The sequence below is a fragment of the Aotus nancymaae genome, unplaced genomic scaffold (assembly GCF_030222135.1).
Source record: "Aotus nancymaae isolate 86718 unplaced genomic scaffold, 86718_ANA_hifiasm-v0.15.2.pri h1tg000018l, whole genome shotgun sequence".
Taxonomy (NCBI): domain Eukaryota; kingdom Metazoa; phylum Chordata; class Mammalia; order Primates; family Aotidae; genus Aotus; species Aotus nancymaae.
In genome coordinates, this window is record NW_026988430.1 from 25,502,532 (window position 1) to 25,527,835 (window position 25,304).

At 48.1% G+C, this 25,304-nt stretch overlaps 1 protein-coding gene across 3 annotated transcripts; it reads left to right on the forward strand.

Annotated features, from left to right (window-relative positions):
- Positions 1-1,699: 1,699 nt before the first annotated feature.
- Positions 1,700-22,435, forward strand: RAD51D (RAD51 paralog D). Of its 3 annotated transcripts, XM_021674646.2 has the most exons (10): positions 1,700-1,849; positions 2,213-2,274; positions 2,762-2,880; positions 13,344-13,425; positions 13,668-13,802; positions 14,303-14,398; positions 18,083-18,173; positions 18,310-18,380; positions 20,856-21,020; positions 21,798-22,435. In XM_021674646.2, the coding sequence occupies exons 1-10, from the start codon at positions 1,768-1,770 to the stop codon at positions 21,864-21,866; spliced, it is 972 nt and encodes a 323-aa protein (XP_021530321.1). In that variant the 5' UTR covers positions 1,700-1,767; the 3' UTR covers positions 21,867-22,435. The 3 variants fall into 3 exon arrangements, with proteins under 3 accessions (XP_021530321.1, XP_064234545.1, XP_021530322.2); XM_064378475.1 differs by lacking the exons at positions 1,700-1,849; positions 2,213-2,274 and adding an exon at positions 4,360-4,537 and having other exon boundaries at positions 2,795-2,880; XM_021674647.2 differs by lacking the exons at positions 1,700-1,849; positions 2,213-2,274; positions 2,762-2,880 and adding an exon at positions 2,891-4,537.
- Positions 22,436-25,304: the final 2,869 nt, after the last annotated feature.

A 25,304-nucleotide genomic window follows, 5' to 3' on the forward strand; every position in this document is an offset into this window, starting at 1 on the left:
CTAGAATTCGACATGTGCCACACCCGTACTCCCAAGTACCTTCCTGTGTTGAGTGACAATGGTGGCTGTTGCAGCGGGATACAGAGGTGGGCCACACATGATCTCTGCTCTCAGAGAAACCACCCGACAGTAGTAGGAAAACATGTACACAGCTTCAGGGGTGGGAGGGAGGCTGTTACAAAGCACTGGCTCTGCAGTCAGATGTGGATGTGAATCCAGCCCTGTGCTGCCTGGCTGGGTGACCTTTGGCAAGTGATTTAACCTCAGTTTCTTCATTGGTGAAACAGGGATAAAAAAAAATAGCGACTCTCTCATAGATTTGTAAGGAGATAACCATGTAAAGTTTTATTTTTTCCAGTGGATAAGGCAAAGCAAAGGAAATTTAAAAATAGCAAATCATTTTGTGTATGTGTGTGTATTCTATATAACCAAGGTTTTTTGACCTTAAAAAAAAAAAAAAGCCAGGCTTGGTAGCTCACGCCTGTGATCCCAGCACTTTGGGAGGCCGAGTGGGGTGGATCACGAGGTCAGGAGTTTGAGACCAGCCTGGCCAAGATGGTGAAACTCTGTCTCTATTAAAAATACACAAGTTAGCCGGGCTCAGTGGCAGGTGCCTGTAATCCCAGCTACTCAGGAGGCTGAGGGAGAAGAATCGCTTGAATCTGGGAGGCAGAGGTTGCTGTGAGCCGAGATCGCCCACTGCACTCTAGTCTGGGCGACAGGGTCTTAAAAAAAAAAAAAAAAAAAAAAAAAAAAGGCCGGGCACAGTGGCTCACACCTTTAATCCCACCATTTTAGGATACCAAGGCAGGATTGTTGGAGCCCAGGAGTTTGAGGCCTGCCTGGGCAACATGGTGAAACCCCGTTTTGTAGAGGCGGAAACCTCTACAGAAAATACAAAAATTAACCGGGCATGGTGGCACGTGACTGCAGTCCCAGCTATTCAGGAGGCTGAGGCAGGAGGATCACTTGAACTCAGGAGGTCAAGGCTGCAATGAGCTGAGATCTCACCAGGGCACTCCAGCCTGGGCGGCAGATCTAGACCCTGTCATAACCAAAACAAACTTTTGAAAAATAGACGCAGGTGCCCTCTAGGTGCTGCTTCTTGGCACCTGTGGTATAATCTGTAATGGTGTGATTTCTGCAATTAGTTTTCATTGTCTATATTTCCTTCGCTCACGGGTAAGCTCCCTGGGTGTAAGGGCAGGTCGTCTTGTGTCGTATTTTGTCCCCAGCGTTTGGAACGGAAGCTAGCACACAGAAGGCTCTTTAGAAGGTCGGTGTGTGTGTTGTGGAAGAAGGTAGAGGCCAACTGCGATGCGGCCGTGGGTGGCGTGTTGAGCGCGGAGGGGGTCGTGGGACGCAGGAACCTGCGCCTGCGGGTGGCCAGCGGGCGGCGGTGGAGAGGGGCGCGCGCCGAGGGCCGGGTGTAGGGGGCGCAGCGGCTCCGCCCCGCACGGCCCGCAGATGGCGCTGCAGGCCAGGCCCTCGCCGCGCGCCAGCCGGGAACCCGGAAGCGGCGGCGAGGCGCGACCCGGCGGGCGGGCTTTGGGCGCGGGAATCCCGGCGGATCCCGGGAGGGCGGATGACCCCCAGCCCGACCCTCGGCGCCGCCTCCTCCCTCCTTCCTTCTCCCTCCTTCCTCCTCCCGCAGCCAGCGCGCCGGTGTCCTTTCTAGGAAGGGGCGCGGAGGGGCGTCTGGAGAGGGCCCCGCGGATGCCCACGTGACGGGCAGTCCCCCTGGGGCTGTCCGGGCCTGTGGGGAACATGGGCGTGCTCAGGGTCGGACTGTGCCCAGGCCTCACCCAGGAGATGATCCAGCTTCTCAGGAGCCGCGGGATCAAGACAGGTGACCGGGTGTGCGCGTGCCAGGGAGCCGCGCGACCCGCGCACAGCCTGGACAGGCCCGAGGGCTGGCACACTGTCCTGGCATACCTGCAAGGCGCGTCCCCTCCATTCCCAGAGGGCCACGCTTCTGGAGAGGCTCGGGAAGGGTCGGCGTGGGGAACCAAGCCCTAAAGCGGAGTAGAGGGAGGGTTCCTGCTGTGTGCAGGGCACTGCGCCGGCTCCAGCAGCTCTGTTATTGCACACTGGCCTCCTGAGACGGCCTGCTGGGAGGTGGAATTGACACCCCATTTTACAGATGAGGAAAAACCTAGTGTGGGAGACCCCAGGCCTCTCTGCCAAACCTCTATACGTGTTTTGTTTTCAGTGGTGGACCTGGTTTCTGCAGACCTGGAGGAGGTAGCTCAAAAATGCGGCTTGTCTTACAAGGTGAGCTCCGGATCTCCACCCTCCAAGCCTGAGTGTCTTTATAGTCCGTCCTAAACCGGCTGCGTGCGGTGCCTCATGCCTGTAATCCCATCACTTTGGGAGGCCAAGGCGGGCGGATCACTTGAGGCCAGAGGTCAGGAGTTCGAGACCAGCTTGGCCAACATAGTGAAACCCCGTCTCTACTAAAAATACAAAAATTAGCTGGGTGTGGTGGCGCACGCTTACTATCCCAGCTACTCGGTAGACTGAGGAACGAGAATCGCTTGAACCCCGGAGGCCGAAGGTGCAGTGAGCCGAGATCATGCCACTGCACTCCAGTCTGGGCGACAGAGTGAGACTCTGTCTAAAACAACAACAACAACAAAAGTCCATTCCAAGCCAAGGGGAGCAGAGGGTTCTCAGAGATTGATAAGCGGGGTGAATGAGACCCTGGGATACCAGCTTCTATGGGCAGTTCTTTGCTGAGCAGTCTGGGCCCCTTTGGCAGGCCCTGGTTGCCCTGAGGCGGGTGCTGCTGGCTCAGTTCTCAGCTTTCCCCTTGAATGGTGCTGATCTCTATGAGGAACTGAAGACCTCCACTGCCATCCTGTCCACCGGCATTGGCAGGTTTGTATGTGTACTGGGGGAAGAAGGTGAGAGGCAGGAGGACGGGGCTGCCTCTCAGCTCTGCTTTTGATGCTTGAGTCTAGAGAGGAGGGATTTTTTTTTTTTTTAAACAATGATGGATGGAGGGAAGGAAAGGGGTCGAGACTTCTGAGTTCTTATCCTATAAGAGGGTTATGGGGTTTCTCAGCCTTGGCACTGTTGATATTTAGGGACAGGTGATTATTTGTTGTGGCGGGGAGCGTGGAGGCGGTCCTCTGCATTGTAGGATGTTTAGCAGCACCCCTGGTCTCTGCCCACTAGATGCCAGTAGCACCTTCCCCACTCCAGTTGTGACCATCAAAAATGTCTCCTGACGTGGCTAAATGTCCCTGGGAGGCACAATTGCCTCTAGTTGAGAAACACTGTCCTATAACACAAGATGTCAGTATCTCATTATTTTCACCATCTTCTCTGGCCCTACTTCTTGTTTTATTTAAGGATATGGCAAGAGAGAACATTTACTGAGTGCCTACTATGTGCAGTCATTGCCTGTATGTTCTAGGTAATATCTTCTGTGGCTCTCCCAGTTAGAGATTATTAACCCTACTTGAGTTTGGCCTAAGAGGAGCAAATGGCAAAGCCGAGGCTCAAGCCCAGGGGTACGTGGCCCAGAACGTGGTTCCTTCACCACATCTGCAACAGTAGGGAACAGGAAAGCTCAGATAAAGGGGCAGTTGTCGGCCAGATGCAGTGCTCACGCCTGTAATCCCAGCACTTTGAGAGGCTGAGGCAGGTAGATCACTGGAGGCCAGGAGGTTGAGACCTGCCTGGCCAACATGATGCAACCCCGTCTCTACTAAAAATGCAAAAATTAGTCAGGTGTGGTGGCAGGCGCCCGTAATCCCAGCTACTTGGGAGGCTGAGGCTGGAGAATCGCTTGAACCTGGGAGGCGGAGGTTGCAATAAGCTGAGATCGCACCACTGCACTCCAGCCTGGGTGACAGCAAGACACTGTCTCAAACAAAAGGAGCAGTTATGTTCTGCCATGTGGTTGAAGGGTAGGGGAAGAGTTGCAAAAATGACAGACATTTGCTGGCCACGTGAGTCTTGACCTCTTTCCTGGTCTGTTTCTGCAGAATTTGATGAATAGCCACTGCCACAAAGGTCTTTGGATTGGTTTGGCCCTTTCTGTTTCCATAACACATTCTCTTGGCAGGGTTCATACAGCATGGTGCTTGCTCTCCCTGGTTCTCCCTGGTTGGGGGTCTGGGTCTGTGATCCATCAAGCACTGGCTAGGGCCTGCTGGGTGCTTGGTATGTGCAGAGGATACATACATGAATGAGGCAAGGCCCTGCCCTTAAGGCCTCTAGTTGGGTTTAGGAGAAAAGTAGGTGAATACAAGACAGGTGTAGCAAGCACAGAGGGAGGCAGCTGTGAGGAGGGAGTGATGAACAGGAAGTTGATTGGCCTTGGGCTTAGGGAATTTATAAAACCAACAGACACAGAGGGCGAATTCAAGTGGCAACCTGGAAGGATTGCAGCTGCCTCCGGTCCCTGCAGGGAGATGGTGGAGTGGTTCAGGAATGCTCTGAAGAAGGCGAGACTTGGGCATGGAGGAACAGATGGACTTTTGCTGAATGCTTTCCATGAACGAGGCACTGTGTTCAGCACTTCGCAGTACATTATTTCATTTATTCATCACAACCACCAATGAACATGTTGCTGTTTAAATCATTATTCCATAGGCGAAGAAATTGGGACTCAGGTTAAATGACTTGCTCAAGGTTATGCAGTTAGCAAACGGCAGAACAGTTATTTGAGGTCATGCCTGTCATACTCCCAAGTCTAGGAATGCAACTCTAACTCATCTGCCTGGAGGTGGGAAGCCATTGTGAAATCAGTGTTATAGGCAGTGGGGTAGAGGTGTGCAGGGTGGAAGGGTGGCAGAGGCCAAGCAGGGCCCTGGCAGTGCTGGCCTGGGGTGTGTGAGTCCAGTCTAGGGCAGGTGACAGTGGAAGATGTAAGGCTGGTTTCCTCCTTTAACTCGACGAGAAATCTTACAGAAGACATGTTGAAGCACTGTGACAAGGCCTACTATCAAGAGGAATGTATGGTGAAGAATCAGAGCTGGCTCGCCTGGTGTTTAGCCTTTCTTATAGTGTGCTACGACGGTGTAACTTTAAAACTTGGGAGGGGAGTTCTGTAGTCAGAAGTTTGAGACGTGCCCGACTAATCCAAATTAAACAGGTTTCTCTGTTGTGGGCCACCTCAGAGCCTTTAGTGCTGAGGCGCAGTGATTCCTTACTGGGTGTTATAGCATATTACATACCTTGGGAAAAGCTGTGTTGATGAGGGATATTGATTATTCATCACAGGGCAGAGCTAGGTATATTCATCCTAATGTCCCTCATTTTAGAATAAGGTCTTCAGGAAATAGGAGGCATTGAGGTGATGCGTGAATGGACTGAAAGAACGGCTAAAAGGCAGTTCAGAGGGAAAGGCAGAGGAGAAATCCCAGAACTCACCTGCATTCTAGGCAGTGGTAAAACCCAGGTGTACTTCTGCTTCACGAGGCAAGACAGGGGTCTCTCCCTGTTGACATGTGGAGTTAGGGGTGATGGGGACATATTGCTAGGAAGGTCCTCTGGGCAGTAGGAGAGGCATGGAATGGAAACTCAGGTGAGAGGTTGGCTGGAAGGTGGATTTGGGAATACCTTATACAGACTAATCGCCACAGCCAAGGATGTGGCTGATTCTTGACCAGAGTCAATGTAAGTGGTTAAACCCCAGCCACATGTTAAAATCATCCGGGAAACTGAAAAAGAGATATTCATGCTCTGGTCTCAACTCTAGAAATTCTTTTTTTTTTTTGAGACAGAGTTTCGCTCTTGTTACCCAGGCTGGAGTGCAATAGCGTGATCTCGGCTCACCGCAACCTCCGCCTCCTGGGTTCAGGCAATTCTCCTGCCTCAGCCTCCTGAGTAGCTGGGATTACAGGCACGTGCCACCATGCCCAGCTAATTTTTTGTGTTTTTAGTAGAGACGGGGTTTCACCATGTTGACCAGGATGGTCTTGATCTCTTGACCTTGTGATCCACCCGCCTCGGCCTCCCAAAGTGCTGGGATTATAGGCGTGAGCCACCACACCCGGCCTTTTTTCTTTTCTTTAAATAATAAAGATGGGGTTTCACCATGTTGGTCAGACTGGTCTTGAACTCCCAACCTCAGGTGATCCGCCCGCCTTGGCCTCCAAAGTGCTTGTATTACAGGCGTGAGCCACCACGCCTGGCCCAACTCTAGAAATTCTAAATTAGTCTGGGCCAGTGGTTCCCAAACTTGTGTGCACATTGGAATCACCCGAGGACTCTTTTAAACATTCCAAAGCCCAAGTCTCCCCCACACCAATTAATCACATTCACTGGGAGTGGGACACAGGTGTCAGTGTTTTTAAATTTGCTTTCCACAGACAGGGTCTTGCTCTGTTGCCCAGGCTGGAGTGCAGTGGTGCACGGTCATAGCTCACTGCAGCTTTGAACTCCTGGACTCAAGCAGTCCTCCTGCCTCAGCCTCCCAAGTAGCTGGGACTACAGGTGCTCACCACCATGCTTGGCTAATTAAAAAAAAAAATTTTTTTTTGTAGAGACAGGGGTCTTGCTATGTTACCCAGGCTGATCTCAAAGTCTTGGGCTCAAGCAATCCTCCCACCTGGGCCTCCCGAAGTGCTGAGATGACAGGTATAAGCCACCATGCCTGGCCAGGCATCAGTGTTTTTTTTTTTTTGAGACTGAGTCTTGCTTTGTCACGCAGGCTGGAGTGTCGTGGCGTGATCTCGGCTCACTGCAACCTCTACCTCCCCGGTTCAAGTGATTCTCCTGCCTCAGCCTCCTGAGTAGCTGGAACATAGGCACGAGCCAGCACACCTGGCTATTTTTTGTGTGTTTTTTTAGTAGAGATGGAGTTTCATCATGTTGGTCAGGCTGGTCTCGAACTTTTGACCTCATGATTTGCCCGCCTCGGCATCCCAAAGTGCTGGGATTACAGGTGTTAGCCACCTTGCCCAGAGCAACATCAGTATTTTTTTTTGAAGCTCCCAGGTGAATCTAATGTGCAGACAACTTTGGGTACTGCTGATATAGGCATTTAAAAAAAAACTCCCCTGATTTTAATGTGCAGGCAGGATTAAGACTAACTAGTCTAATGATTCTGAAACCTGAGTGTGCATCAGAATCACCTGGAGGCCTTGTTGAAACTCAAGTTTCAAGTGTGGGCTCCATTCCCAGTGTTTCTGATTCAGTAGGTCTCAGGGAGAGGAGCTGAGAATTTGCATTTCTAGCCAGTCCCTAAAGGTTGCTGCTGTACCTGGTCTGGGGACCACACTGGGGACCCACCCTGGGGTTCCCTTGGTCTCAATGGGAAGAGTGGAATCAGGAGTGACAGAGGCTGGATGCTTATTCAACAGAGATGGGGTGAGCACAATTATCTCAAGAAGCCACAGGGCTAGAGCAGCAACCAGACTGTTTTGACTGGCAGGACCCTGTGGGTATCATCGTGGGGGTCCCTGGAATTAAAATGGATAGGGTACTTACTAAAGTGCTGCTTGGTATATACAGAGAGGTCATGGGAGGTCTTCAAGAACCTTTTCTCTTTTTTTTTTTTTTTTTGGAGAAAGAGTCTCGCTCTGTCACCAGGCTAGAGTACAGTGGTGTGATCTCGGCTCACTGCAACCTCCGCCTCCTGCTCAAGCAGTTCTCCTGCCTCAGCCTCCTGAATAGCTGGGATTACAGGCATCCACCACCACCAGCTAATTTTTGCATTTTTTTAAGTAGAGATGGGGTTTCACCATGTTGGCCAGGATGGTCTCAATCTCGGCCTCCCAAAGTGCTGCGATTACAGGCTTGAGCCACCACGCCCGGCCTCAAGAACCATTTTAAGGACTGGAACCTGTGAAGGTGATTGTAGGGCTAGAAAAGGGACGCATGTGGTCAGGCATTGGTACGGCACATGGCATAGAAGAAGCTTCAGCCCAGAGATCGGGCAGGGTGTGGAGGGCAGGTGGTGACTGTTTCGTGTAGTTGAGGGACAGAACCTGGATTAGGAATTGGCATGTCACAAGGTTTATCCCAAGGCTTTCACAGCCAGTGTTGATGATACACAAGCTATTTAAAAGTGATAACAGCTTTCTATTATTCATTTTTCTGGCATGATTATTGGGCGCCTCCTGTGTTTCAGGCACTGTGCTAGTGCTGGGCATGCAATAGGGATAGGACCCAGTCCTTGCCCCATGGTGCTCCCAGCTTAGATGAGTGAGACAGAGAAAAACAAGCAAATAAAAAATAATTACAAACTCCTAGGACTAGTGAGGATACAAGATCAACACATACAAATCAACTGCATTTCTCTATACTCACAATGAACATGCTGAAACTAAAATAGAAAACACTACCATTTATTGGCCAGGCGCAGTGGCTCATGCCTGTAATCCCAGCACCTTGTGAGGCTGAGGCCAAGGCAAGTGGATCACCTGAGGTCAGGAGTTCAAGACCAGCCTGGCCAACATGGTGAAACCTGGTCTCTACTAAAAATACAAAAATTAGCTGGGCATGGTGGCAGGTGCCTGTAATCCCAGCTACTCGGGCGGTTGAGACAGAAGAATCACTTGAACCTGGGAGGCAGAGGTTACATGAGTGGAGATTGCACCGCGGCACTCCAGCCTGGGTGACAGAGTGAAGCTCTGTTTCAAATACAAAAACAAAACAAAACAAAAAATACCATTTATAGTTGCTTCAGATAAAATTAAATACTTAGGTATAAGTCTAACAAATCATGTGTAGAATCTGCTGAAAATTTTAAATTGCTGATGAAAGAGATCAAAGATGACTCAGATAAATCTCAGATAAATCAAAGATGACTCATGTACTGTGTTCATGGATTGGGAGACTGAACATAATAAGGATTTCAGCTGGGTGCAGTGGCTCATGCCTGTAATCCCAGCACTTTGGGAGGCTGAGGTGGGCAGATCACCTGAGGTTAGGAGTTTGAGACCAGCCCGACCAATATGGTGAAACCCCATCTTGAAAAAAAAAAAAAAAAAAGGATTTCAATTCTCCCCAAGTTGATCTATAGATTCAGTGCAGTTCCTATAAAAATCCCAGCCAGGTTTTTTTAATAGACATAGATAAAACTTATTCTAATAATTGTGGAAAGACCAATTTTACCTAGATTACCTAAAACAATTTGGAAAAAGGATAGTTGGTAGCTGGGCATGGTGGCTCACACCTGTAATCCTAGCACTTTGGGAGGCCGAGGTGGGTGGATCGCCTGAGGTCAGGAGTTCAAGACCAGCCTGGCCATCATGGTCATCTTTATTAAAAAAAAAAAAAAAAAAAAAAGGATAGTTGGAGGAATCAGTTTACCCAGGGTAAGACTTGCTATATAGTTACATAATCCAGCCTAGTGTGGTATTGGCCAAGGGACAGGTGGACACAGATCAATGGAACCCAAAAGAACCCAGAAATAGACCTCCACAAGTATACACAACTGATTTTTTTTTTTTTTTTTTTAGACAGGGTCTTGTTCTGTCACCCAGGATGGAGCGCCCTGGTGCTATTACAGCTCACTGAAGCCTTGACCTCCCTGGGCTCAGGCAATCCTTCCACCCCAAGCCTGCTGAGTAGCTGGGACTACAGGTGTGGGCCACCATGCCTGGCTATTTGTATTTTTTTTTTTTTTTGAGATGGAGTTTCTTTTTGCCCAGGCTGGAGTGCAGTGGTGTGATCTTGGCTCACTGCAGCCTCCGCCTCCCGGGTTCAAGTGATTCTCCTGTCTCAGCCTCCGGAGTAGCTGGGATTACAGGCACATGTCACCATGCCCAGCTAGCTTATTTTGTACTTTGAGCAGAGACAGGGTTTCACCATGTTGGCTGGGCTGATCGCAAACTCCTGACCTCAGATGATCCACCCACCTTGGCCTCCCAAAGTGCTGGGATTATAAGAGTGAGCTACCGTGCCCAGCCTATTTGTGTTTTTTTAGAGAGACAAGGTTTCACTATGTTGCCGGGGCTAGCCTCGAATTTCTGAGTTCAAGAAATCCTCCCACCTCAGCCTCCCAAAATGCTGAGATTACACACAATTGATTTTTGACAAAGGTACAAAAGCAATGTAAGGGAAGAAAGACAGCCTTTGAACAAAGGGCACTGGAGCTATTGGACATCTTAGGCTAAAAATACACAATAATAAACCTAAACCTTATACCTTATATAAAAATTGACTGAAAATGGATTATGGACTTAAATGTAAAATAAAATTGTCTAATTTTTAGAACAAAACAGGACAAAATCTAGGCAAAGAATTCTTAGATTTGACACCAAAAGTATAATCCATGAAAAATTTTTGATTAATTGGGCCTAATCAAAATTAAAAACTTTTGCTGTGCAAAACAATGAAAAAACAAGTACAGAATGGGAAAAAATAGTTGCAAGTGATGTATTCAACAAAGGGCTGGTATCTATAATGTATAAAGAATTCTTAAAGCCGGGCGCGGTGGCTCAAGCCTGTAATCCCAGCACTTTGGGAGGCCGAGGCGGGTGGATCACGAGGTCAAGAGATCGAGACCATCCTGGTCAACATGGTGAAACCCCGTCTCTACTAATACAAAAAATTAGCTGGGCATGGTGGCGCGTGCCTGTAATCCCAGCTACTCAGGAGGCTGAGGCAGGAGAATTGCCTGAACCCAGGGGGCGGAGGTTGCGGTGAGCCGAGATCGCGCCATTGCACTCCAGCCTGGGTAACGAGTGAAACTCCGTCTCAAAAAAAAAAAAAAAAGAATTCTTAAAACCCAACAGTAAAAAATCAAACAATTCAGTTAGAAGATGGATATAGTTGCTCACACCTGTAATCCCAGCACTTCGGGAGGCTGAAGTGGTCAGAGTGCTTGAGCCCAGGAGTTCAACACTGGCCTGGGCAACATGGCAAAAACCCTGTCTCTAACGAAAAAATACAAAAATTAGCTAGGTGTGGTGACACATGCCTGTAGTCTCAGCTACTTGGGGGAGCTGAGGTGGCAGGATCACCTCAGCCTAGGAGGTCAAGGTTGCAGTGAGCTGTGATCATGCCACTGCATTGTAGCCTGGGTGACACAGTTAGACATGAGACCCTATCTAAAACAAAACAAAAAAAAAGTTCAACACTATTAACTTTAGGGAAATGCAAATTAAAAACACAGTGAGCTATTACTACACACCTGTCAGAAAGACTAAAATACAAAAATAGCGAGAACACCAAATGCCGTCGAGGATGTGGCAACACTGGACTACTTGCTAGTGGAATTGTAAAATGGCACAGCCACTCTGGAAAATAGTTTGCTAGTTTCATATAAAATAATATTGCATTTACCTTACCACCCAGCAATTGTATTCTTGGGCATTTATCCCAAAGATGTGAAAACTTGGGTTTATATAAAAACCTGTACATAAATGCTTATAGCAGTTTTATTCATAGTAGCCCCAAAGTAGAAACAACCAAATGCCCTTCAACGGATGAAAGGTTAAATAAACTGTGGTACATCCATACCATGAAATACTTTTTAGCAATAAAACAGAATGAACTATCCATATATGCAACAACTGGGATGGATCTCGAGGAAATGATGCTGAGTAAAAAAAGCCAATCACAGGGCTGGGTGAGGTGTCTTATGCCTCTAATCCCAGCACTTTGGGAGGCTGAGGTGGCCAGATCACTTGAGGTCAGGAGTTTGAGACCAGCTTGCCCAACATGGCGAAATCTCATCTCTACTAAAAAATACAAAAATTATCTAGGTGTGGTGGCACATGCCTGTAATCCCAACTACTCAGGAGGCTGAGACAGAAGAATTGCTTGAACCTGGGAGGTAGAGGTTGCAGTGAGCTGAGATCATGCCATTACACTGCAGCCTGGGCAACAGAGTGAGACTCCATCTCAAACAACAACAAAAAAAGCTCACTGGGCACAGTGGTTCACGCCTGTAATCCCAGGTGTGGAAGGCTGAGGCAGGAGAATCCCTTGAACACGGGAGGTGGAGGTTGCAGTGAACTGAGACTGTGCCATTACGCTCCAGCCTGGGCAACAGAGCAAGACTCCATCTCAAAAAATAAAAAATAAAGCCAATCACAAAGATTACATAGTGTATAATTCTATGTATACAACTTTGTTCTTGAAATAACATAATAGAGATTTAGTGGTTGCCAGGGGTTGGGGATTAGGGGTGAATGGGAGGAATGTGGCTATGAAAGGGTAGCAGGAGGAAGCCTTATAGTGATGGAAATGTTCTGTATCTTGATTATAGTGGTTGTGTAAATCTACATATGTGATAAAATGGCATAGAACTAGACATATCGACACACGTGCTTGAAAGCTAGGAACATTGGTGAAATCCGAACAAGCTCTGTGGATAGTACCAATATCAGTTTGCTATTTGTGATATACTATAGTACTTTTTTTAAATTTAAAAGATAAGGGTCTTGCTATGTCGCCTGGGCTAGACTTGAACTCCTGGACTCAAGTGATCCTCTCACCCTAGCCTCCCAAGTAACTGATACTATGGGCCCCTGGCTTGTACAATACATTTTGTGGTACAGTTGTTATTATTAAGGGAAACCAGGTGAAGGGTTCGTGGACTTTTTGCAGCTTCCTGGGAATCTATAATTATCTCAAAGTTTTTTGGTTTTTTTTTGAGATGGAGTCTCACTCTGTCACCAGGCTGGAGTGCAGTGGTGCAATTTTGGCTCACTGCAACCTCTGCCTCCTGGGTTCAAGCACTTCTCCTGCCTCAGCCTCCTGAGTAGCTGGACTACAGGCATGCGATCAAAGTTTAAAAAAAAAATGACAAATTATGGGAAATGCTATCAAGGAAACCCACAAACACACATTACATGTGTGGCGGCTCACACATGTAATTCCAACTTTGGAAGGCTGAGGCGGGCAGATCACTTGAGGTCAGGAGTTCAAGACTAGCCTGACCAACATGGTGAAACCCCATCTCTAATTTAAAAAAATTAGCGGGGCATGGTGGCGGGTGCCTGTAATCCCAGCTACTCGGGAGGTTGAGGTAGGAGATTCACTTGAGCCTGGGAGGCAGAGTTTGCAGCGAGTGGATATTGTGCCACTGTACTTCCAGCACTCCGGCCTGGACAACAGAGAGAAACTCTGTCTCAAAAAAAAAAGGAAACCCACAGAGCCTGAGATGAAAAATGAAAGGAAGACCTCCTGATGGGGTGGCAAAGGCTTCTCTGGAGATCTGATCTTTAAGAGTGGAAGGATGAAGAGAGATCAGAGAAGGAACATTTGGGTATTCCCTCCTTCCCAGAAGAAAACACCAGGAGAAGCCTCCTAGCCAGTGATGTTCAAAGACAGAAGCAGTGCTTGAAAGGAATGTCTTACTTTTCTTCTTGGTACCTTTTCCCCTCTCTTCCTCTTAACCTCCTGTGTTGATTTTTTTCTTTTTCCATAAGCCTGGACAAACTGCTTGATGCTGGTCTCTATACTGGCGAAGTTACTGAAATTGTAGGAGGCCCAGGTAGCGGCAAAACTCAGGTACACGTGAGGCCAGCAGCCAGAAGGATTTGGGGATGAGGGTAGTGGATGCATAGCCCAGGGTCCCTGGGGGAGCTTCAGTGTACTGATGGGTTCAGAGCCCAACAGAGAGAATGGATGATGAGGAGTGGGGCTTGGACTTGGCCCATTTGTGTTGCTGGAATCTGGGCAAGGTTTGGTGGGGAGCTCCCATTCTGGACCTTCTCTGAAGTGTCAAGTTCATCCAATGCCCCCACCCCCAGGTATGTCTTTGTGTGGCAGCAAATGTGGCCCATGGCTTGCAGCAAAACGTCCTATACATAGATTCCAGTGGAGGGCTGACAGCTTCCCGCCTCCTCCAGCTGCTTCAGGCTAAAACCCAGGATGAGGAGGAACAGGTAAGGGGCAGCATGCTGGGTTCCATTGAGATTCTGACCACAAGAAAACCCCATTATCCCTTACATTGTAAGAACTGGGGGTGAGTAGTCATTCCTTGCCTTGAAATTTGCTGTTCTATTAATACATTCCGTATTCCTTAAGCCACCCCTGTTGATGCCATCATCCCATTTGGGGTGCTGCTCACACTGATTCTTCCAGGAAACCCTCCCAACTCCTTGCATATCCTAAATCAGGGCTGGCAAACACCGAGCTTTATGTTTCCAGTCCATTTCTTGCCCATGAGAGGCATTGCTAATCGGTCGTATCCCTCTTTCCCACTGAGTACTTTACAACTCAGCACCCAGGCAGCCACCGCTGTGAAAACTGGCCCATTAGACAATGCTTGTTTGCCACTCTGGACCTGAGTCCTTACATCCAGGTGCCTCTTCCTTCTCAGCCTTACCTCGACCCCCTACTCCCTCTTATCTAAAGCCCTTGCTTCTCTTTTCCACCCCTTCAGGCAGAAGCTCTCCAGAGGATCCAGGTGGTGTATGCATTTGACATCTTCCAGATGCTGGATGTGCTGCAGGAGCTCCGAGGCACTGTGGTTCAGCAGGTGAGCCTGCTGTTTTGCCCCTCCTTGCTTAACTCAGCTTGCCAGGTGCTACCTCTGTGGGCAAGTGTCCTACTACAGACTGTTTCGAAATGCAGATGTGCAATCTGGTGACTCCAGCTATGCTTGCCACTCTCAGGATGGAACACCTGAGAACCTAAATCATATACCTCATTGTTTACATGTTCATCTTCCCTGCTGAACCGTAAAGCCCCTTGAGTGGAAGGATCAGGTCATATTTATCTCTGCATTCCCCACTAGATGAGCGAGGAATACTTTTAGCTGTAAGTAATAGAGGTTGTCTGACAGAGACTTGAACCTTGAGGACATTTAATTATCTCACGTGAGTTGGGAGGTTGGCAGGTCCGTGCTATCGGGGCAATAGGTTGTATATCTGATTTTCTTGTTCTTCCCCTCATGGTTGCAAAGAGGCTGCTATAGCTCCAAGCATCTTGTCTTCATGCATCCATATCCATATTCAGGGCAGTGAAAGACAGATGGTTCTTTTCTGTACCTCTTCCTCTTTTATCAGGAAGGAAGAATCTTTCTCCAGAGCCCACTGGTAGGCATCCCTCTTCCCTTTACATCTGGTTGGCCAAAATGGAGTTATGTGTGTATCGTGGACTAAGGCCTGGGCCCACTATCCCTGAAGTCAGATTTCCGCCTGGGGCCTGAACACATTCAGAGTTCTGTTAACAGGGAGGATTTAGAATGGCATTTGGGTTGGTACTTTGCTACTCGTGTTGGGTGCTTAGACAGGGTTTGGTGTACTGATTTATAAACTACTCGATTTGGAAGATAACTTAAAGATAGAATAGTTCATCTCAAACTTTTTCTCTCACACCAAAGCATGACATGTTCATACGGGCATCCCCACGACTGTATATAGAGTCAGTGGTTTTTTTTTTTTTTTTTTTTTTTGAAACGGAATTTCGCTCTTGTTACCCAGGCTGGAGTGCAGTGGTGCGATCTCGGCTCACCGCAACCTCTGCCGCCTGGGTTCAGGCAATTCTCCTGCCTCAGCCTCCTGAGTAGCTGGATTACAGGCACGCGCCACCATGCCCAGCTAATTTTTTGTATTTTTAGTAGTAGAGACGGGGTTTCACCATGTTGACCAGGATGGTCTCGATCTCTTGACCTCGTGATCCACCCGCCTCGGCCTCCCAAAGTGCTGGGATTACAGGCGTGAGCCACCGCGCCCGGCCAGAGTCAGTGGTTTTTACAAACTTTAGAACATAAAATAGTTGAGCAAGCTGGGAGTGGTGACACACACCTGTAATCTTAATGACTCGAGAGACTGCAGTGGGAGGATTGCTTGAGCCCAGGAGTTGGAGGAGGCAGTGAGCTATGATCATGCCACTGCACCTTAGCCTGGGTAGGAGAGCTAGACCCCGTATCCTACAAAATTTTGAAGAAAATACTTGCCTCAGAAGTCATAGGTCATAGCTGGTTATGACCCACCAGCCTGTTGAGACATGAAGCTGAGTAGTACTGATCTCACTTTTAGAGAAGAGAAGAGTGAAGGCCAGAGAAGTGACGTGAGTTGACCAAAGTTGACAACATATTTAGAACAAGAACTAACCTTACAGCCCAGTCCTCTCAATTCCAGATCAGAAGACTGTATTTTGTACTGTAGGACCATGAGATGGCATATCTTCTATTGTTGCATAATAAGTTACCAAAACCTTAGTGGTTTAAGACATGTATTTATTATCTCGTAGTTTCTATGGGTTAAGAATCTGAGGCCCGGAGCGGTGGCTCGTGCCTATAATCCCAACTCTTTGGAAGGCCGAGGCAGGAGGATCACTTGAGCCCAGGAGTTCAAGACTAGCCTGGGAAACATAATGAGACCCTGTCTACAAAAAATAAAAAAAAAGAAAGAAAGAAAGCCAAAAAGAAAAAGAACCAGAATCAGGATATAAGAAGTAAGGGAGAAGAGAAAAGAAGCAACAAAAAACATTTAAATCCAGGGAAACCAGGAGGATGCTCCTGCATGTGTAAAGACAGGAAATTATGGTTAGAAAGATGGCACCAGGCCGGGCATGCTAGTTCATGCCTGTAATCCTGGCACTTTGGGAGGCCAAGGTGGGCAGATCACTTGAGGCCAGGAGTGTGAGACCAGCCTAGCCAACATGGTAAAACCTGTCTCTGCTAAAAATACAAAAATTAGCTGAATGTGGTAGTGTGCACCTGTAGTCCCAGCTACTTAGGAGGCTCAGGCATGAGAATCACTTGAACCCATGAGAGAGAGGTTGCAGTTAACTGAGATCATGCCACTGCACTCCAGCCTGGGTGACAGAGCAAGACTTAGGGAATTTATTTGGAGGCATTTTAGATATGGAAGACGAGGCCTGGAGGCATGATCTAGAAGGAGACAGTGGAGTAAAGAGAAGTCTAAACTCTTCAGCAAAGGAAGTTAGAAATTTAAGGGTGGTAGTTAGCAGGACAGGAAAAAGAAGGCGGGGAATCAGCAAAGGAAGAGAAGGGCCTACCACTATGGTGGGAGGCTGGATGCAGGAGAAAGATAGCTGCTGAGAGATCCATGACCAGAAAGGCCTCAGGACTACATGGGGCTTTCTGAAATGTGATGACTTTAGTGTAGTTTTTAATTTTTTTTTTTTTGAGACCGAGTCCTGCTCTGTCGCCCAGGCTGGAGTGCAGTGGTATGATCTCAGTTCACTGCAACCTCCACCTCCCAAGTTCAAGCGATTCTCCTGCCTCAGCCTCCCAAGTAGCTGGGATTACGTGTGTGCGCCACCACAGCCAGCTAATTTTTGTATGTTTAGTGGAGATAGGGTTTCGCCATGTTGGCCAGTCTGGTGTCGAACTCCTGATCTCAAGTGATACACTGCCTTGGCCTCCCAAAGTGTTGAGATTACAGGCGTGAGCCACTGCGCCCGGCCACGTTAGTGTAGTTTTGATGTCCTATGATTTAAACCCTTTATTTCGACTCAAGTCTTCAGTGAAGTCTGTTATACATACCAATGGGACGAGGGAGACATTGCTGCTGCTGACGTTCTGTGATGCAGCTAGCTGTATTTGGGATGAGGGGGGTTATTTCTTTCTTTTTTTTTTTTTCTTTTTTTTTGAGACGGAGTTTTGCTCTTGTTACCCAGACTGGAGTGCAATGGCGTGATCTGGGCTCGCCGCAACCTCCTCCTCCTGGGTTCAAGCAATTCTCCTGCCTCAGCCTCCCGAGTAGCTGGGACTACAGGTGTGCGCCACCACGCCCAGCTAATTTTTTTTTTTTTTGTATTTTTAGTAGAGATGGGGTTTCACCATGTTGACCAGGATGGTCTCGATGTCTTGACCTTGTGATCCACCCGCCTCGGCCTCCCAAAGTGCTGGGATTATAGGCGTGAGCCACCGCGCCCAGCCTATTTCTTTTTTTTTAAATTTATTTATTATACTTTAAGTTCTGGGATACATGTGCGGTATATGCAGGTTTGTTACATAGGTATACATGTGCCATAGTGGTTTGCTGCATCCGTCACGCTATCGTCTACATTAGGTATTTCTCCTAATGCTATCCCTCCCAATCCCCTACCCCCTGCTATCCCTCCCCTAGCCCCCCACTAGGGTGAGGAGCGATTATTTCTTACTAGTTTCAGACAGAAGAGCAGGCTTGTCCTGTAATGTGTCCTAGAGGCCAACAGGTTCATGAGTGCTTCCCCCGCATTCCCTCAGGTGACTGGTTCTTCAGGAACTGTGAAGGTGGTGGTCGTGGACTCGGTCACTGCAGTGGTCTCCCCACTTCTGGGAGGTCAGCAGAGGGAAGGTGAGTGATGTGGCAGAGCTTGGGGTCAGTGGAATGCGACCTCGCCTCCCAGCTCTGGATTCTCTGGGCCGGCCCCTGGCCGGCCCCATCCCTGGTTCCCCGCTGCCCTCCCTGTCTGCTTCTCCCCCTCCTGCAGGCTTGGCCTTGATGATGCAGCTGGCCCGAGAGCTGAAGACCCTGGCCCGGGACCTTGGCATGGCAGTGGTGGTGAGGAAGCAGGCTTGGCCAGTGAACTTGATTTCTAGTTATTGCTAGCTCTTTATTTCCTTTCAATGTTAGCTTCCAAACCCCAAAGTGGCCCTTTAGGAAGGGGACAGATCCCGGCTTCCCTGGGTCAGCTAAAGCTCTGCACCATAAATAGCTTAAGAAATCAGGAATTGCCTTTGTTTGTTGTTTGGTTTTTTCCTACTTTTTTCGTTTTAGTCAGGTTTATTGAGGTGTAATTTACATAGAGTAACTTTCTTCTTGAAGTTTGATTAATGGAGATAGTTGTATCCAGTCTTGTGACCTCACCAAAGGGTCCCCCAGGCCCGTACAGCCACTGATCTGTTTTCCATCCCAATAGTTTGGCCTTTTCGAGAGCTTCATATGAATGGATCTTTTTGCTGTTGAAGTAACTTTTTCTGCTTATGAGGTAGTTTTTTAAAAGTCTGCTTGCTTCTTTCTCACAGAACGGATAAAAAATATATAAGATTTATATTTGCCATCAATCTCCACATCCACAGAAACCATATTAATATTTTTACGTATCTCCATAAAATATTTTTTCTGCATATTTACTTATACATTTAGCCAACTTTTTTCTTTTTTCTTTTTCTTTATTCTTTTTTTTTTTAGATAGGGTTTCACTCTGTTGCCCAGGCTGGAATGTGAGCAATCACTGCTCACTGCAGCTCGACCTCCCAGGCTCAACCAATCCACCCGCCTCAGCCTCCCAAAATGTTGATATTACAGGTGTGAGCCCAGCCTTAACCGACTTTCTAACTAAACTAACCTCATGAAAAAAAAGAAAAAAACTAGGCCAGGTACAGTGGTTTATGCCTGTAATCCCAGCACTTTGGGAAGCCATGGCTGGTGGATCACGTGAGCCCAGGAGTTCGAGACCAGACTGGGCAACATGGCAAAATTGCACCTCTATAAAACGTACAAAATCTAGGTAGCCTTGGTGGCAGGAGGATTGCTTGAGCCTGGGAGGTGGAGGCTTCAGTGAGCTATGATCATGCCACTGCACTCCAGCCTGGGCAACAGAGCAAAAGCTCATCTCAAAAACAAACAGGCCAGGCACGGTGGCTCACACCTGTAATCCCAGCACTTTGGGAGGCCGAGGCAAGTGGATCACGAGGTCAATAGTTCAAGACCAGCCTGACTAACATGGTGAAACCCTGTCTCTACTAAAAATACAAAAATCAGCCGATGTGGTGATGTGTGCTATAGTCCCAGCTATTCAGGAGGCTGGGGCAGGAGAATTGCTTGAACCCAGGAAACGGAGGTCGCAGTGAGCTGAGATAGCACCACTGTACTCCAGCCTGGGCAGCAGAGCAAGACTCTGTCACACACACACAGCAACAACACCACAAAAAATAATATACCATCTGAGTCAATTTCTTGTTGTGTTTTAAAATCGATTCTTTACAAATGTAATTTTTAGCAGCTATATATTTTTTCTAATTTCTTTTATGTGGTAAAATAGATACAACGTAAAGTTTACTCTCTTAACCATTCTAAGGTATGCCGTTCAGTGGCATTAAATCCATCCCTAACGTTGTACGATCGTCACCACCATCCATCTCCATAACTCTTCACCTTGCAAAACTGAAACTCTGTACCCATTAAAAATAACCCATTTCCCCCTCCCCCAGCCCCTGACAACCACCATTCTACTTTCTGCATCTATGCTTTTTGACTACTTTAGGAACCTCATATAGATGGAATCATATGATATTTACCTTTTTGTGACTGGAGTATCTCACTCAGCATAATGTCCTGAAGGTTCATCCACCTTGTAGCATGTGTCAGAATTTCCTTCCATTTAAAGTCTGAGTGGCCGGGCATGATGGCTCATGCCTGAAATCCCAGCTCTTTGGGAGGCTGAGGCTGGCATATTGCTTGAGCTCAAGAGTTTGAGACCAGCCTGGACAACACGGTGACAGACACCCTGTCTCTACAAAAAATACAAAACATTAGCCAGGCATGGTGGTACACCCCTGTAGTTCCGGCTACTTGGGAGGGCTGAAGTGGGAGGATCGCTTGAGCCCAGGAGGCGGAGGCTGCAGTGAGTCATGATCATGCCACTGCACTCCAGGCTGGGTAACAAAGTGAGACCCTGTCTCAAAAAAAAAAAAAAAGGTGTGGTGGACATGGTCTCTGGATGCCCATTTGTTGGGCTGGTGGTACAGTAGATCTAAGCCCACCACTGGCTTTCCTGGAAAGTACTGCTTTTTCCCAGACATATGCCCCATCACCTTCTGGTTCAAGTCAAGCCTGAGGCATCAAAGTTTAGTGGGAAGATCTGGACACAAGTCAGGAGGCCCAGGTTCTAGTTCTAGACCTGCCATTAGGTTTTGTAACCTTGGGGAAGTTATTTCTCTGTGGTAGGCCTCCGTTTTCCTGTCTGTAAAATGAAGTAGGAACAGATGTCCTCTATGCTAGCATTATAGACCTGTAAGTCTGTTTTTGCTGCAGGTGACCAACCACATAACTCGAGACAGGGACAGCGGGAGGCTCAAACCTGCCCTGGGACGCTCCTGGAGCTTTGTGCCCAGCACTCGGATTCTCCTGGACACCATTGATGGAGCAGGAGCATCAGGCGGCCGGCGCATGGCATGTCTGACCAAATCTCCCCGACAGGTGAGCCAGCCCCAGGAGGATGCCAATAATCTTGGGCCCTGGAGGGTGGTTTCCACACTCACAGATGTATTGGAGAAGAACTCTTTATTTGCTTGTTTTTTTGAGATGGAGTTTCGCTCTTGTTGCCCAGGCTGGAGTACAGTGGTGCTATCTTGGCTCACTGCAACCTCTGCCTCCCAGGTTCAAGCAGTTCTCTTGCCTCAGTCTCCCGAGTAGATGGGATTACAGGCATGTGCCACCACGCCCAGCTAATTTTGTATTTTTAGTAGAGATAGAGTTTCCCCATGTTGGCCTGGCTGGTCTCAAACTCCTGACCCAGGTAATCCACCTATCTCAGCCTCCCAAAGTGCCGGGATTACAGGCATGAGCCACCGCGCTCGGCCTTTTTTTTTTTTCTTTTTTGAGACAGAGTCTTGCTTTGTCACCCAGGCTGGAGTGCAGTAGAGCAATCTTGGCTCACTGCAACCTCCACCTCCTGGGTTCAAGTGATTCTCCTGCCTCAACCTCTCAAGTAGCTGGGATTACAGGCGTGCACCACCATACCCAGCTAATTTTTGTATTTTTAGTAGAGACAGGGGTTCACCATATTGGCCAGGCTGGTCTCGAACTCCTGACCTAGTGATCTACCCGCCTCTGCCTCCCAAAATGCTGGGATTACAGGCATGAGCCACTGCACCTGGGCGAGAAGAACTCTTTAGAGGCTGAAACCTTGCAACTAAAGAAGCTATCCACTTGGGTTGCTTAACTCCACTTATTCCTTCCTATTCCTTCTTCCAGCCCACAGGTTTCCAGGAGATGGTAGACATTGGGACCTGGGGAACCTCAGAGCAGAGCACCATGTTATAGTTCGATCAGACATGACCTGTGTAGTATTTGGAAAACCTCCCAACTTTCCTTCCCAGTAATGCCTGCTGTTTACTGCCATCTGGCACTGATGACTACAGAAGTTCTCAGGCTGGCCAGAAGAGACATCTTAGTTTCCATGTCCTCACTCTCTGTAAGGATATGAACCACAGGCGAGAGAGGGTGCTGCAGTGCGAGGACCCAGAAATTCATGCTGGTACCACATTTCCTTCCCTCATTTCCAATGTGTATGTTTCCAGTGGAAACCAAGTTCACCCTGTCTGGGAGCATCTCTGAAGAGGCATGCCAGCCACTGGATGGATAACCTGTGTATCACCATGTGTCCTGTGCTCCATCCTAGCACAGTGGCCAAGCCGGGAAAGCCTCTAACTTGTCTTTGCTGTTGCTGCTTAAATGTCAGCTGCCAAACCCCAAAGTGGCCCTTTAGGAAGGGGACATATCCCCGCTGCTGCCTCTCAGCTTTCCATTTGTTAAATGAGTGCCACTCTCCCTTAGCTCTGTCTCTGAGTTACTGGGTGGAAATAAGCTTATAAATTAAATACTCTTCTTCATCTCTGTTTTGCTCTTAAAAATATAAAAAGGCAATTCCCTGAGCCCTAGAGCCACCTGATTTTCCCCCTGGAAGGTGGTTTTTCAGTTTCCCTCAGTGAGGCCCAAAGAACAGTTATTCCTCCTTTCCTCTTGCTGATTTGGTTTCAGACCTGCATGCATCACCATGATTAGGTGAAAACATGTGGGCTCGCTGCAGTCCCAGGGATATAATGTAACAGGAAGGGAGGCTCTGACCTGCTCCTGGTGAATCCAGCCACTCGTTTAATATGCATGGTGCCCCGTGGGGCCCCTCCACAGTACAGCGTAACTAGAGGTGCTGAACCATGGCCTTGCCCATAAACAGACAGGAGAATCTGCACAGTAAATAGAGCCAGCTGGGAAAATTGATGCTGACGTAAATAATACATGGCAAATCTAGTCCTTTATGCAGAAATTCATTGCTGGTGGCTCTAAGATGCAATATAATTACACCTCTCTTCCTGCCAGCTGTACCACGGCCTAGTGCCCTAGTGTATAGAATAACTCCCCTGTCTTTTACCAGCACTGTGGCCATTATCTGAGAGTCATGACCCTGGCTGGGAGGGGAGGAGGACACCAGGAAATGGAAAATAAAAGGAAAAGTAGAGAAATCAGGATTGTTTACTGACCACATCTTTTTATTTTTATTTTTATTTATTTATTTTTTTTTTACTGGCCACTTCTTTTAAAGGAAGGTCACCGGCTGGGTGTAGTGGCTCAAGCCTGTAATCCCAGCACTTCGTGAGGCCGAGGTGGGTGGATCACCCAAGGTCAGGAGTTCCAGACCAGCCTGACCAACATGGAGAAACCCCGTCTCTACTAAAAATACAAAATTAGCCGGGTGTGGTAGTGCATGCCTGTAATCCCAGCTACTTGGAGGCTGAGGCAGGAGAATCACTTAAACCCAGGAGGCGGAGGTTGCAGTTTGCCAAGATCGTGCCATTGCACTCCAGCCTGGGCAACAAGAGCAAAACTCTGTCTCAAAAAAAAAAAAAAAAATGGCCAGGCGCATTGGCTCTTGCCTGTAATCCCAGAACTTTGGGAGGCTGAGGCGGGCAGATCATAAGGTTAGGAGTTCAAGACCAGCCTGACCAACATGGAGAAACCCCGTCTCTATTATTTAAAAAAAAAAAAAAAAAGGAAGGTCGCTTTTCTTGGTTAGAGATACTGTTGTGTAATTAATTAGTTGTGTCTTGGCTGCAAGAAAAGAGGGTCAGAGTTACACTCAGAAGATAATGACATTTAAAGGTGATGAATACAGCAGGGATAGAACCGTGGAGGATTGGGAAGGCGTGGCAAACTGGCACCAGGTTGTTGGAGGGAGCACAGGGTTGGTAAGCCTAAGGCTGAGGGAACCCTCCCACTTACTTTCACAGAAGACTCCAGGAGAAATTAATCTTCAATATCTTTATATCATGGGTTGGCACATTCCTGCAACCCCAGTAAGAAGCAATACATGAAGCTGGAAATTGCAAATTCCTGCCACTCAAGGTACTATTTGGGGATCTTAAGCTCACAGCAGACATCGCTAATAAAGCACAAGCACTCTTTTTTTGTGGAATTCAAAGTGTTTTGAAGTTTTTCTCAATACAACACTCCAGGTAGCCACTACCAGTCAGTTGGAGTTGGTATTCAAGGTGGAGTCTGGCTGCCATCTCTGCCCTGTTTCCTGTATGTAGTGAGTTCAGGTACTTAATATCTAACTGAGGACCCTAGATCTGCTGTTTGACATCATCTGGGGGCCAGATACCGTGGCTCAAACCTGTATGGTAGCACTGTAGGAGCCTGAGGCAGGAGGATCACTTGAGCCCAGGAGTTTAAGACCACCCTGGGCAAGATGATGAGACCTCATTTCTAAAAAAAAAAAAAAAATTAGCTATGCATGATGATGTGCACCTGTGGTCCCTGCTACTTGGGAGACTGAGGCAGGAGAATCACTTGAACCTGGGAAGTTGAGGCTGCAGTGAGCCCTGATTGCACCACTATACCCCAACCTGGATAACAGAGCAAGGCCCTGTCTCAAAAAAAAAATCATCTGGCCCATCCTGTTACTTAACAGAGAAGGTACCTGAGACTCAAAGAGGATGAGTAACAGTCTTAGTGGCAGAATGGGGGTGGGGGCTAGAACTCAGAACTTTTGATTCCTAGGCCAGGACTCTTAATCCCCACATTGGCTGGGCGCAGTGGCTCATGCCTGTAATCCCAGCACTTTGGGAGGCCGAGGTGGGTGGGTCACCTGAGGTCAGGAGTTCGAGACCAGACTGGCCAATATGGCGAACCACTGTCTCTACTAGAAATACAAAAATTAGCTGGGCATGGTAGCACAGGCCTGTAATCCCAACTACTTGGAATGCTGAGGAGGGAAGATCGCTTGAGCCCAGGAGGTGGAGTTTGCAATGAGCTGAGATCGTGCCACCGCACTTCCAACCTGGGCAATAGAGACTCTGTCTCAAAAAAGAGAAAAGAAAAGAAATTCCCACGTTTTCTTTAATTTCCAATCTATACAGTTCTATTCTTGCTAGGGCTCTAACTCCTCCAGCTGAAGGTGCCATAGCTCTCACTCAAGGAGCTGCTGTGGCCATGGGAAGGTGTTCCATTCACTGCCACTTCAGACCACCACATGACATTCCTGCAGGCTGTGCCCCTCACAGCTAGCTTCATCCTTTGGATCCTCCTAGACCTGCCTGCTGCCACTGCATTCTCTCTTCCGGCCACACCACACTGTGCAGTCCCCTGACAGGACTTGGACTAGGCTGGCTCTCCTGCCCAAGTGCCTTTTGCTCCCTTTGCTAATGTGTCTGCTTCTGCCCAGCTCCCACTGTGTCTGGTGCAAACCCACCGTGACATCCT

Excerpts from the sequence above, each read along its gene's own strand:
- RAD51D (XM_021674646.2), top strand. The coding sequence starts at position 1,768 with ATGGGCGTGCTCAGGGTCGGACTGTGCCCAGGCCTCACCCAGGAGATG. Across the intron at positions 2,275-2,761 it reads AATGCGGCTTGTCTTACAAG|GCCCTGGTTGCCCTGAGGCG; the intron begins GTGAGCTCCGGA and ends CCCCTTTGGCAG. Across the intron at positions 13,803-14,302 it reads CCCAGGATGAGGAGGAACAG|GCAGAAGCTCTCCAGAGGAT; the intron begins GTAAGGGGCAGC and ends CCACCCCTTCAG.